The 12,158-nt window shown below is 35.3% G+C and overlaps 1 protein-coding gene across 1 annotated transcript in view; it reads left to right on the forward strand.

Annotated features, from left to right (window-relative positions):
* The window catches only part of CDK19 (cyclin dependent kinase 19), a 128,883-nt gene that overhangs the window by 45,879 nt on the left and 70,846 nt on the right, over window positions 1-12,158 (forward strand). Inside the window, exon 3 of the mRNA XM_049817686.1 lies at window positions 3,137-3,247. Within this exon, the coding sequence (XP_049673643.1) occupies window positions 3,137-3,247 (111 nt within the window). The remainder of the gene's footprint in view (window positions 1-3,136; window positions 3,248-12,158) is intronic.

Consider the following 12,158-nt stretch of genomic DNA (forward strand, 5'->3'; position numbering starts at 1 on the left):
CTTTCTATTTTACATGAAATTTCTTACGGTCTCCTTTTATATTAGGGTTGTGACTCAGTAGAAGAAGAGGAAGGTATTAAAGGTCCGTTGTCTGCTAAAACTACAAAAGCACTTCCAAAATTACTAGCCGTGGTAGGTGCTAAAGCGTTCACTGAAGATAGGCAGATGAGAATAACATAAAATTTGAGTTGCCTTCCTCCTTAATTAACAAATTTGTTCATCTGTTGGAGATACAGAATCGATAACATAAAAGCTTATTTGAGTATTCTGAATAATAATTTATCAGTGTTTTCTGTAACACACCATTAGATGGAATAAGATGATCTGACAAGTTTTCAGCCTAGTTTTTAATATTGGTCGGTGTCTAAATAACTACAGAATGAGTTTAGGTCAGGGGATCAAGTCCATAAATGCTACGTATAAATTATGAATATCCTCTTAAATATAACTATTAGAGAAGATGTGTTTTGGTAAGCATTCATGTCTCTCAAATGTTTTGTTTTGTAACTGTTCCTCTTGAGAGAAAAAAATACGTTGTTATCTATAAGGCTGCTGTAGCTGCTATGATTAAGGTATTGGGAACATCTTGGCATCTTCTAGATTGCAACTTTAAAAATTACCTTATTGCTTTTAACATGTTCATTTACAATATGGTTTAGAAATATTCCTAGCTTTTCTGAACAGAGCAGACTTGAGAAGCAGGTGTGTAGAGAGTATGTCTGTAACCTGCACAAAAAGACTTTGTTAGTTTGGTGGGAGCTCTTGCCATCTATGGCTGCAATTATAACCAGTCGTCCAGTAGCTGAAAAATAGTGTGTCAGAACTTTTTTGCAGAGACTGTTTGGCCTTACACTGCTCTATTCTTCAGTTTCAGGGCAGATACAGACATTCTCTGTTAGAAACTCAACACATGTAGTATAATACTAACTTAATGATTTCTTCCTCGTGGTCTCATGTTTTTTACAAAAATCAGTGTTCAAGATCATGCCACTGACGGTTTGATTCTGTCGTGAAAAATGCTGGATTTGCATAAGGCTGCTTGTTGTGTCATCTAAGTTGAATCAAAAGAGGAGAATGATGCATTAGAAATAATTTACTCATTGTAAATGAGTGTATGTGGTTGTTGTTTTGGATAAGACATTTACTACTTTCTTTAATATGGAAGTATCCTTTTTCATGACTTGTGTGAAGAGGAGAGGTTTCAGGTTTCATTTATTAATCAGAGTGTTCTGATAGACGGTGGCCACTGCTATGTACAATTTCTCTGTGTGGACTGGTGTGAGCAGAGGTGTTCGAGAGCTGCAGAATATACACATTCCTGTCTCGTTTTCATGTAGCACCTTTCTGTTAATGCACAACATTTTAGGCATTCTTTGTATTCTTATGCTCTACATAATATTTCTGTTAACTTATTTATTATATGCTAGCATTTGATACGGAACTATATTCTCTTTGGCTGTTTCTTACTCCAAATTTTTACTTAGTTTGAGACAATGCTGTATTTATTTAGTTTTTTTTAAAAACAATTTGGAATTATCTGATATTGCTGCCAACAGTATCTTTAAGAAAAATCCAATAGCAATTAAAAAACCCCATTATAGTAGGTACATTATTTTTTCTCCCTCAAGTTGAAAAATTATCCTAAAATAAAAAGAGCTCTTTATTAAAATAAAAAAAAAAAAAAAAAGAAAAAAAGAAAAAAGGCAGAGGCATCACATGAAATCCCTACTGGAAAATGGTTTTTAGTATTACTAAAGACAAGGTATACAGCAACATCTCTTGATGCATGTTGAAGAGACAATTTTAGTCTCTAGGGTTTTGTTTATAATTCTGCAACTTGTTACTATTTGCTAAGTGACAAAATAATTTTTGCTCTATCTCGTAAGAGATACCTGGGCATGACTATTCATCAATTCATTAGGGAGGTGTTTCTTTCTTTACAGCTAGAAATGCTTAGGAATGTTAGGAAGAGGAAGAAACAAAAAGAAGAAAACACTTCCTGCATGGTAGAAAAAACATTTAAATGATTTCATTTGCTGGAAAACTGGAATAGATATAAGCAGTTGTAATATACTTTAGAAGATTTCTTGTCTTGACAGATAGCTGTATAGCCAAGGGATAATATAATTTAGAATTAATCCTGTTCCTTGTTTATTTTGGGGGGGGGGGGGGGGGGGAAGTATCTTGAGTCTTTTCTGTAAGGTGAAAAAAGGGAAGATTAATTTCTCTCAAGTGTGCCTTGGAAACCTACACCACTTACTATTTTGCCATTATAAATTGATTCTTGGCAATTTATATACTAGTGGTGCAGATGCAAGCAATTTTCAGATAAAACAGAAGATCAATCATTCTTGTGACTGCAGTATGGAGGAAAAAAAAGTGATTCCATGGAAATGACATTTTTGGGAGTACCACTTCCCGACTCCTCCTGAGACTGATCTGATCTGGTAGAAGGATGACTTTAGCAGTGGTGCCTGCTTTAATGTGCTGTCTAATTAGTCATGAGACCTAGTTTTCTTTCTGGCAAGTAGTAAATAAGCTTGGGTTTATTTCTGGATTACAAGATAGTAATTGAAACAACCATTAGAAAAATGGTTTTGGTAAACTCTTCTTTCAAAACACCTTTATGTTCTGAGAACAACAACTCCGTGGACTTCGAGGCAAGTGAGGCAGGGATCCAATACAAAAGAAAAGTGGTGGTAATAAAATAATTATGTGGTGATCAAGAACTGTGTTCTCCACAAAAGGAACTGGACCAACTGCACAAGCTTCATTCTGGCATCCTCAAATCCTGATGTTCAGCTTTGATAACAGAGCAGTTATGTTTGTGTGTAGTAACATCTTTTAAGGTAGAAGCTGAGGGCGAGCGGGATGAATAGGTGGGATGGGCAGAGACAGGTAGCTAGTGATGGTCAGCTGTGCTGAGAGAACAGGGACCCGTGCCGCGGAGGCTGTGTACATCCTGATGTTGACATTTTGAAGATAAGGTGCTGAATCAGTGGTGTCTTTTCTTCTAAGGCCTGTTTTAGGATCACTTGTTTGCTATTTGTGCTAAGACCTGGTTGGTTTGTTTGTTGTTGTGTTTGCTTTTCTTAACAAGCACAGAAGTAACAAGAGCTTCTCTGTTTCTCTGCAGCTTTTACGAGAGTTGAAGCACCCTAATGTGATTGCATTGCAGAAGGTTTTCCTTTCTCACAGTGACAGAAAGGTTTGGCTGCTGTTTGATTATGCTGAACATGATTTGTGGGTAAGTACAGGTTTCCCTGAGTGTTTGAGGTAGTGTAATACGAGCTGGTTCAAACTGATGTGTGTGTGGCATACCTTCATATGGTGCAGAGATGCATAAATTCCTGCTCTGTAATTAAGGGTCTAACTGACATCCTGCTCTTCGTACACTTAAAAACCTGCTCTTCGTACACTTAAAAACCTGCAAAAGGCTATGTAGAATTTTTTAAAGTCAGATTTCATTTTGAAGCTAAAAGAATTTTCCTACAAGCTTTAATTGGAGTTAAAGAAAGTATTCTAAATTGAGACTTTCTAAAATAGAGTTTGGAAATGTATTTAGTATTTTCTTTTTCCTGCAGTTTTACACACATATTCTCACACACACACTCAAAAAAAAAAAAAAAAGAAAGAAAAGAAAAAAAAAAAAAAGAGAAGAGGGACTGCTCTACTGATTCCTCTCACTGAGATATAGTGGAAGTGACCAACATTCAATCATCTAATTCTAAACACTGAATTTGTGACTGTATGACCGGAAAGAAAATAAGAAGAAAAAAGTAAGAACTGCTAATTGGGCCTACTGATGGATTATCACTATGTGGAAGAGGAGTAGAGACTTAGATATCTGTTTTTAAGTTTCCACCATAATATGATATGATTTGACTTAATCTGTTGTAGAGGTGGACATCAATGACATGAGTTGAACTTAGATACAAATATTCAGGCTCCACATTATTGATAAGATGTGAGTTGCTTGGACCTGGATTTGTGTTTAAACTCAAAAGATATGAGACACTTACTAAAAGTAATCAATATGTTTATAGCTTCTCTGAAAATACTGGCAAGGAGGGGAAGTGGTAATATTAATTCCAATATTATTTTTTAAGGCTTTAGTAATACAGAAGTTGTTATTACTAATGTTAGTGACAAATTGCTCATTTTTTTTGTACTTAGATCTCAAGAGCTAATGAAAATGTACTTGTAAATTACACAAAATTGTAGTCTGGAAGGAAGGTAAACTTAGACCATGCAAAAAGATACTTCTGGCTCAGAGCAAGTAAAGTCATGGTTTTTCATTCCTCTTCATATGCTTAAAAATATTTAATTTGATTTCTCTTATGGCGTAGCAGTTTTGTGTTTTAAAAGTTTTCTTCATCGAAGTTCGGTGTACACTGAGAGCTTGTGTATTTCTCACAACTGGTGACAGTGATGGTGAATAGGAATGCAGCAGCTAAAACCCTGTATGGATAGAACTTATTTGTGCTTCAAGTGAGTTTACTCATTTTATAGAACAACTGCAACAAACACATTTTACAACTACGTTGAATGTCATGTTTAAAACACCTTTTTTTTCTAACCTTTTCCATTTGAATTTATTTGGGGCATGTGGTTTTTACACTGCATAGTGATTTTTCATATGAATTAACAGCTTTAGATAAAGAATCACTGCAGTCTAATGTTCTTACCACTCCTCACATCTGGCTGGGTATTGGTCATAATCTCAGTGAGTTAATTCTTTTCTATTATTTGAGACTGAAATGTTTGTTACACTAGTTATTTGATGCGAACCGGTCTCCCGCTTCCTAACTCTCTTCCTTTTTTTTCCTATGGGACATGTTGCACAAATCATTTCTCTTTTCCTGTATAATTGCCCATGTTTCCTTGCTTCTTAAGCATTTGCCAGGAATTCTTTTTCCTCCCTTGCATAAAGTTAGCCATGTTCAAGTCACTCTTGGTTCTGGCTTAACCTTGGTCCTCATTTCCTTTACTGTCAGCACCTCCCAAGCATCGCTCTTAATTCCCCTTTTGTCTCTTTTGCTCACTCCCAACTTTGTGTCTTTTTCCACGCTGCCTCCTACACATGGAACAGCCTCCCAATTAACGTACGTAAAGATCCTTCACTATCCTCCTTCAAAAAGCTCCTAAAAATCCACTTATTTTGTAACGCATTTCAGTAATAACAACCACTTGTCATTCTGTCTGTGTTGTGTTGTGTTTTGCATTTCCTGTGCTTTACAGCTTGTGCCCTTTCAGCTCTTTGGGGTAGAAATTGTAGTAGGGGATTGGCACGTTTTGTTATTGCTTAGCACCATGTGCTCCCCCAGCACTACATAAAACCAAAATAAAGTCTATTCATTGTGGGAATCAGTTTAGAAGGATTTAAGTTTTGGAATTGTAGATGTGCTGTCACTAGAGAGATGCGGATTCCCAAAGACCAATGGTTTCAAACGTAGGAAGCTTAGAGTTACTTACCAAAATTTGACTGTAAGTGTGGGAATCGTCCTTTTGTTCAAAGCCGTCCAGCTTTGTAACTCCTATTGGCTTCAATGAGAAGAGTCAATGCTCATCACTTACAAACATCAGATTAATTAAAATCATTACATTTTTCAGCTTCTGTACTGGAAACATTTGGCAAGAGATGAATAAACTATATTAGATGCTATCATATTCTGTTCATTTTGTAATACTGAAAAAAAATTGTCCCACTCTAATGAGGAAAAGTGATGGTGCCAATTAAGCTTATTAAAAAGTTCTTTTATGGTGAGCAAGAACTTTTTTTTTTTACTTTGCATTTAATTTCCAAGGATTAGACGGCTCAAATCTGAAAGTTGTGTATAGGTAGCAGCATACTTTATAATTTGCTATAACTTCTGTTGATACCATTACTGAGGGATGAAAAAAGCTATGCTAATTTGAACTAGACTTACTAGGTTGTCCTTGGCTACAAACAGATTCACCATTTAATAACTAAGCCTGTGAAAGATTTTTCCTTCAGCTCCTCTCAAGTTACATTGTACAAAACAATGCAAAGCCGTTCATGAGATTACAATAAAGAATATCTAATATAGGAATTCTTTTAACCAATTGATTTATAACTCCTGTTTGTGTTAATTACTAGAATTCTTAGTGTAATCCACAAATGATTTCCTTTGGATTTTTCTTGGCTACTAATCTCTATCAATTGATAAAGTTCTTAGGCTGTTGGATGTGCCACATGTGTTAATTTATAGTGTATTGTCTACAGTGTCATCACTGCTTGTATATGCTCATGCTGTGAAGTAAATGCAAGATTCCTTAGCTTGTACCTCAGTGTAAAAGGAGCATCTGATGCAAGGTTAAAAATGTGTGTGTTCACAGATGCCATTGAATCTCTTGTACGTTATAGGTCACATCCTTTCTTAATTCCTTGTAACTTGCTTCAGTTTCACACCTTTATATTCCAGTTGTCCGAAACTTTCAGTTTCAGATATTCATAGCCACAGAACCAAGCATCTCCTGTTCCTTCTCTTGTGAGGGACATTCCGTTTTCAATATCTACTTGTAAGGTCTTGGGTGCTTTTAATCCAAATTGTATCCAGGCTTGATTAATTTATGTTGAGATTAAAAAAATGTAATTCAGTTAACATATAGCCGAGTTGATCTTAAGTCCACAAGTGGAATTGGTACTATTTTTAAGTTACCTTTTCCAGTACACAGTTAGAACTTCATAGTCTTACAAAACTCTGCATGGATGAAATCTTTCCAAGAAAAAGTGTAATACCTTCAACTGATACATCTATTTTTCTGCTATGTTCATTTTTGACCTTTAAAAAAAAAAAAGGTTGTTTTAGATTCATGAGTGTTTGCTGTTTTATCACTAACAAATAACTTATTTTCCTATTCAACTTTCATGTATGTTCTTATTTTACCTTAGTCTTAAGTCATATACTGCTATCCAGAACTTCCTCTGTAAAGCTCATGCATTTTAAGACATAATGCAAATTTATATTAAATACATTAAATGCATGATGATTAATTAACTGGACTTTAAGAAAAGTTTGATACAAATGATATCTGCTCTGGAGGTGGATTCTATTTGTTGTCAGTGTGGTTAATTTTAGGCATGGGAGAGGTTATAATACTTAGAGCTTTTCTTTTGTTCCCACCTACTCTCCTATGCTTTTACAGCATCAGATTTTTAGTATTAGAAATATTTTCTAAAGCACACGTTTTTGGTTTTAGTACTGCACGTAAGCACACATTCAATGTCTTCAATTCCATAGTCCCTATATTTTTCGTAGGGTTTTTGATTCTAAGAAATATTTTTGTAGCTGGTTTTTTTATTCTGAATTGATAGTGTATCTACTTTTCTACCTATGATACAGAGTTAATTCTCAGACTCATTTAATATGTGTGTGTAACTTCAAAGCCTTAAGATCCCCCTTTTTGGAAATCTATGTTATAACTTAAACCAGCAGCTTCTGAAGTTTTTTTAGCTCATTCTGAAAAACAGTAACAATTTTATCACAGTAAAATGTGTCAAATGTATTTCATAGCCATAAAAACCTTTGTTGGTTCTTATTAAGTGATTAAATAAATTATTAACTATATTTGATAATATTGAATGTGATAATACATTCACTATCCAAGGCCAGTTAAGCCATCATCTGAGTATTTTTTAGGTTTGGTTGAATGTTTTTCTCTTACTGTTAAATTCTGGCGATCTCTAACAACTAACTGCTTAGCAGCAAATACCACTGAGAAACATGGAGTAAAATTAATCTGGAAATTATTGTTGGTCATAAAAATATATGGACAGAGTAGCTTTGTATTATATGAAATGCTTGTTATTTATATATTCTGCTTTTTAAAAATGTAGGATAGAGATTATAAGCATAGTCATGTGTACCTAAAAATAATCATCACATAATGGAAAGCAGAAAATATTCTTTCCACATGTGAATTTTTTAACAGTAGCTGAAGCTAATAACACTTTAAATAATGCTCTTATATCCCAAATGAAATTGTGAGGGTGTTGCATACTGATTTGTGCAATAAACCTGCACGTTTGTTTAATCACATGAATGTTTTCTAATAAATCTGAGTTTTAGAGTATTCTTCAAATATGGTGTAATCAGTTATAAGTCTTTCTTCCACTAGGCTTCAGTTTAGTTCTTAATCATGAAGATAATTCAGATACTAGTTGGTCACAAATATTTTTATATACATGAAAATACTTTTCTCAGTGTAGCAGTTTTATTTTTTCTCTTTTAATTTTCTGTAGTCATGTGTCTGGTTTTGTTTTAATTCGGCCCTCCTCCACTAGGTGATTCTTTGTGCAGTCTTCTCTGTCTTGTGTGTATTTATCAATATAGGAATCTGCTAGCTGGCAGAAGAATGTAAGATTTGTTGGGGCAGAAGGGAATGGACTGGCATAGGTTTTGATTGCTTTGAAGTTACAATTTTTATCACTGGCCGTTGCTACGGAAAGTCTTTATGGCATGATTTATCCCTTCCAAATATAACTATAAAGTGGTGGCTGAATTTCTTGCAGAGAGCAGCACCATTCCTTGTTGATAGCTGTTTGTTCTGAGCATGCAGTTGTCACTCTCAAAACTTGCTTTTTCTGCCAAAATTGTAGGGAATTGAGGGTAGTTTATGTGGGTTCATTTTCTGTACCACAAAGCATGAGGATGGGAGGAAACAACAGGTAGAAACAGACCTCAAAGACAGAGGCAAGGGTGTAAAAGCATAAAGTGTGTGAAGAATTAATATGAACAGAGTGGCAGGAATACTGAGTGTTTCAGACATATACCGAAAGGGTAGCTGAATTCTGATGGTTCTTATTACCATCATATAGAGTTACTTTGGCATGTTTAGGTCTGAAAGATGTAGAAGACCTAGGAAGACCCCAGCAAAACCTAGGAAAATTATAGTGATTCTGTTTGTCTGCTCTGTGCTTCAAAGCTTGGGTATTTATAGCAAGTTGGCATTACCAAAAGTTAGTGTATTAAGGCTCCTTTCACTGCTACTTAAAATGTTGACCTCTTGTCACTTGGAAATGGATTTTGCATTAGGTAGTTTTGTTAATGACATTCTAAAGAAGGTATTTGATGATGGCCATTTACTGGCATCGTTTAGAGGGAGTGTGTTGAGGCATATTTCCCGCCCCCCCTCTTTTGGGGGACTGTTATGTGTTGATTGCTGTAATGCTTCCAAAATTGGAAACTTAAATGATGGCTGTAGAAATACTTTTACCCACTTTTGTTTTGATTTTTTTTTTTATTTTACTTGTGATATATCCTTGATAACATTTTTTTGGTGTCTAAAACTTTGGTGTCTGAAATGAGTCCTAAGTGTAGTCATATGAAGCTGTGATTTATTTTTGGAATAGCAAACAAATGTTACTCATGTTAGTTGGGTCTATCTTTGCTTCCTCTTTTTGCAAATTGTACAAACAATGCATGATTTGGTTTTATACCACCTTTAGATTTTGATTTATTCTTTCATAGCCTTTTAAGTGTTTTACATTTAATGCTCAACAATATTAGTTACCATTGTTTGGGTATTCATTGCTGAAGAGAGAAGATGGAAATAATTTTATGTTTAAAATAAGACTTGAAGGCATATAATCTGATTCTTCCTCTTGTCCTTGGCACAGATTTAATGTGTATCCAAGCTTCCATCTATTTAATATTAAAATGTAATTTTACTTTTTAATGGTGCATTGACAGAATTCTATTTTATTCTCAAAGGTTGGGTTAGGGATTGGATAGAATGAAGGGTTTTTGCTAAAGTATGGGAGCAAACAGACAATTTACTTAAGCAGGGAGAGATGTCCCGTGTTGACATGATTGCATTTCAGTTTGATGGAGATGCATGTAATTTTGAAACAAGCATTGCCTTAAGCAATAGTCGTCAGGTTTTCTAGGGGGTTGTGTCTTGAGGTCTATGGATCATCTCATGTCTATTGAGGTGGGAGCTCATGCTGTAACTTCATTTAGTCAGACATGCATAAAATCTCTCCTTTAGCTGGCTTCTTACTTCCATGAAAACTTTCCAGGTCTGACTTGTTTGTTTTAACCTCTGTCGTACTGTACAGCAATTCTCAGAATCGGGAATGAGATGACACAAACGCAGAGTATTTTTGCATCAGCTTGACTTCCTTGGAAGCAGGCTAAAATTAGGATCTTTTTGAATGCTTATTTAACTGCTGGGGAAATACATGGGTTTTTCATGAAACAAACTGAGTGCGTTTGCTCTATATTGTTATGCATTATGTTTACTTTGTGGTGGAGTATTTAGAAAATGTACTTAGTTACTTGTCAGCCAATTTCCAAACCAATTTCAACACACTAGGTAACATAGAAGGCAGATGAACTACTAGATTGAATATTGTTTCATGAGTCACCACTGTTCTCTTTCAAAATGCTTAGCTCTGTTTCACTTTATTATCATTTATATGGTTTTGCCTTTGCAGAAGCTAAAATGGTCATACAGAAATAAGCCGGTTCATCCATTTTTCCTCTCAATTTTATTAGGTTTTTTGAAGTTGAAAATTGGGAATAAGCAGTTAATAAAACCAATAGTCCTGGAGGTTGCAGACAGCAAATTATAGCAAGCCTCTGGAAGCTTCGTTACTTTTCTAGAATGTTAATAACTGTATACTTTAATGTTGGTCAGTGAAATATTAATTTAGAATATAGACTTAAAGCCATTGCCACAAAGTCAATGCCTTGTTTAAATTTAAAACAAAATATGTAAAAGCGATTAAAATACTTCTACATTATGTTTATTTTCAGAAGTGGATACCTAATTGGCTCACAACGTTTTTGGAATCCAATTGGTGGCAGCATGTTTTTAAGATTTATTAGCCTGAAAATACAGATGCACAGAAAGGGAAAGCAACTTTGCTATTTCTGCTGAAGAGATTTGAATACTGCTTGGAGTTTCATTTACATTGTATGACATGCATTCTTCTTTCATTTTGAAGCATTTTAGATAGATCAAAAGGGAGAGCTTGCACCTGCAGTGTTCTAAGCAGCTACCTAAAATGAAATTATGGCTGGATAACATTGTGGATGGGTTTCTGTTCTGTAGCGTGTGACTCGTATAGCACGTGCTGACAATTAAGGCTTCCTTAAACTTTTGCATCTGGGTATATTCCAGCTTTTGTGTCAGGTGGTCTATCAGAATATGGGAATTAAGTTCTTTTTAGGGAGTGACAGTGAAAAAAGACACGGAGAGTGCTGAAGCTGTTTGACCCTCTGCCTGCTTGTCATCTTGCTACAAACATGTCTGTCTGGCTTGACTGGATTGTGGAATTCTTCATGTTTTTTCTTAGGGGTTATTCATTAGGGATAAGATTCAGCAAAAAACTTGAGCATACCTAAGGGTTAGAAGCTGCAATGTCCAAGCACAGCTCCTGGTTTCCAGAGAGATGCAGAATGTTCTTTGTACCTGTTAAGATTCAAATCTGTAGTCCCAACTCAGGGGACTGTCTTGATGCTGTGCTATTCTGCAAAAAAGATTTATTGAATGCGAGGAAGGAGGAGCGTGGTTTTGAAGCCTAGCTGTTAGGGCAGTCATCTGCGGAATGAGAAATGCCGGTTATAATTCCTATAAATTATTCCATACAAGATCTAAGATTACGACTATTACATGCTGTACTTGAGGCTGCACTTTGGGACTATTCAGGCAGGGAAGCTAGCAGAGAATGCCTCATCCACTTGCACAGTGCAGTTACGTATAAAGAACATCCTAGTTTGTGCTGGTACCTGCACCCATTTTTACACCTGAGGTCTTGGATTTAAACTATTAAATCTTAAATATTCTGTCACGGAAAGAGCACATCTCCATGCCACAGTTGAAGTTAGCAGAATTGCTCAAGCTAAAAAATTCTTTTAGCATAGTTGTACTAGTATGACATTCTTTGCTTTGGAGCTTCTTGTACACCTGATCTGCCTGATCTCCAAAACTGTTGTCAACTTGTTATGACCATTCATTTTTCTGGTTTGATGCTTATATTTATTTATTTATTTTAATTTGAGGAATATTTTCCCACAATAGTGGTAGGGCCATATAGATATATTTCTGAAAATATAAAGAAATAAGAAAAACGCTTGGACTTGCTGCCTCTGGTAAAAGAGATGCTGTTCAGCAATGGCACCTATTTG

The sequence above is a fragment of the Accipiter gentilis genome, chromosome 15 (assembly GCF_929443795.1).
Source record: "Accipiter gentilis chromosome 15, bAccGen1.1, whole genome shotgun sequence".
Taxonomy (NCBI): domain Eukaryota; kingdom Metazoa; phylum Chordata; class Aves; order Accipitriformes; family Accipitridae; genus Astur; species Astur gentilis.